General features: G+C 35.4%; 1 protein-coding gene across 1 annotated transcript in view; it reads left to right on the top strand.

Annotated features, from left to right (window-relative positions):
* The window catches only part of LOC104492807 (protein FAM184A-like), a gene marked incomplete at its 3' end in the record, with an annotated part of 10,039 nt that overhangs the window by 2,444 nt on the left and 5,891 nt on the right, over positions 1-1,704 (top strand). The window contains exon 3 of the mRNA XM_010135406.1: positions 909-1,031. Within this exon, the coding sequence (XP_010133708.1) occupies positions 909-1,031 (123 nt within the window). The remainder of the gene's footprint in view (positions 1-908; positions 1,032-1,704) is intronic.

Genomic DNA, 1,704 nt, shown 5'->3' on the forward strand with positions numbered 1-1,704 from the left:
AGGAGGGACTTCATAAAGGAGCCTACGTAGATGCATAGAAAATCTTGGAGTCTGGTATTTCCTGACTCTGGAGCACTTTACTTGGCAACCTTAATTTTTTTTCCAGAAGACTTTGTGGTATAATAAATTATATAGTGTAAATATGAAAAAATATGCTGAAAATATATTCTGAATATCAGTAAAGCTGAAGCAAAAATTTATAGTTAGAAACAGAAAAATGTTTCTAACAAACATACAATGTAGGCTTATGTGAGAGAGATATAATTCATCCAACAGAGTTGCTTTCAAAATTTGGGTAGCACTTCGCAGAGATTAAGTGAGAGCAGAGGTGTTATTTGATTCTTTTCATATAGTTGAAAACTAATTGTTGATTTCTTTTGGTTCTATGTAGATTTTATGGATATGGAGTAGGGCTTTTTTTCCCTTATTGTAAGAGCCTGAAAAACTTCCCAAAGCTCAGTCTGGATTTTAAGCTTTACTATTTTCTGTGGGGATCATGTGCAGGAGATAGATGGGTGAAGTCTGAAGGACAAGCATGTTATCAGTGTAATTGTATGAGAAGTGAAAACTTCTGCATTCTGTCAGCTCAGATTGAAAAACAGTGAAAGAAATACAGTTTTAATGACTTGGATGATTAAGCACGAAGTGAAACTAGTGATTGCAAAGTTCTGTTTGGTTTTATTTTGTGATTAAAGCATTTGAAATAAAGAAAATTAACTGAAAAAATAAGGCATCCTTTGTAAAACTAAATAAATGTTCATGTTTTAACACTTCAGGGAAGGGACAGTTCTTGGTTGAAATCAGGACTATTTATGCCAGGATGAATAGTTTTGATGTGGTACACCAATATTTTGTGTTGACCACCTAACAAGTATTTAATATTTCTTCCATCCCTCTTATTTCTGAAGGAGTTGGAGCAGCAATTTGAGAAGGAGAAACTGCATTTGGAGGATGATAAGAATCAGCTCCGACAGCAGCTGGAAAACGTGAAGGAGGAGCTGACGACGAAGCTGACTTCTGCCAATCAGGAGGCAAGGGTTAACTTAATCGTATCAGCTGCCGTGCACTAGACCACATTTCATCAATAATGATCTTGTGCTTAGAGTCCAGTACAGAGCTGGGACTACACTGCTCAGTCTGTTTAGTCCCTTATTCCTGTTCGAACTGGAGTGTTTTGCAAACGTGATCAGTTACTTGACTGCTGCTAAGTCCTAATTCTGTTGACCTTCACAAAATTAACCAAGCAGTCGACATAAACAGCCTTCTTGTTTTAGTTCTGCTTATTTTCTCATTAAGTACACAGTCCTCCACACAACACATGGCAGGAGGAAGAGGGAGTAGCTGTATCTAAACCCATATTTGTTCACAGTTAACATTGTAAATTCAGATCAGCTTCCTGACTTACAGATGTTCTTCCTATATTTCCATCAAAAGATGACATGAAATACTTATTTATAGTAAAACCCAAATTATTTGCGTTGTTTTGACATATGTACCATTTGTCAATACAGTTTTATTTTTTTTAGTTTTAAATCAGCACCTTTTCATAATATTTTTAAACCATAAATACATTCTTACTGATATCAAAATCATCAATCCATTCTTGACTGAAACTTTTTGCCTTGTTGAAAGAAAATACTTCATCAGCTTCATTGTTTAACAGGCCATACATGTGATTTCAGTGTGTGCTTTAGGACAGACTTC

This window comes from Buceros rhinoceros, unplaced genomic scaffold (assembly GCF_000710305.1).
Source record: "Buceros rhinoceros silvestris isolate BGI_N320 unplaced genomic scaffold, ASM71030v1 scaffold5084, whole genome shotgun sequence".
NCBI lineage: Eukaryota > Metazoa > Chordata > Aves > Bucerotiformes > Bucerotidae > Buceros > Buceros rhinoceros.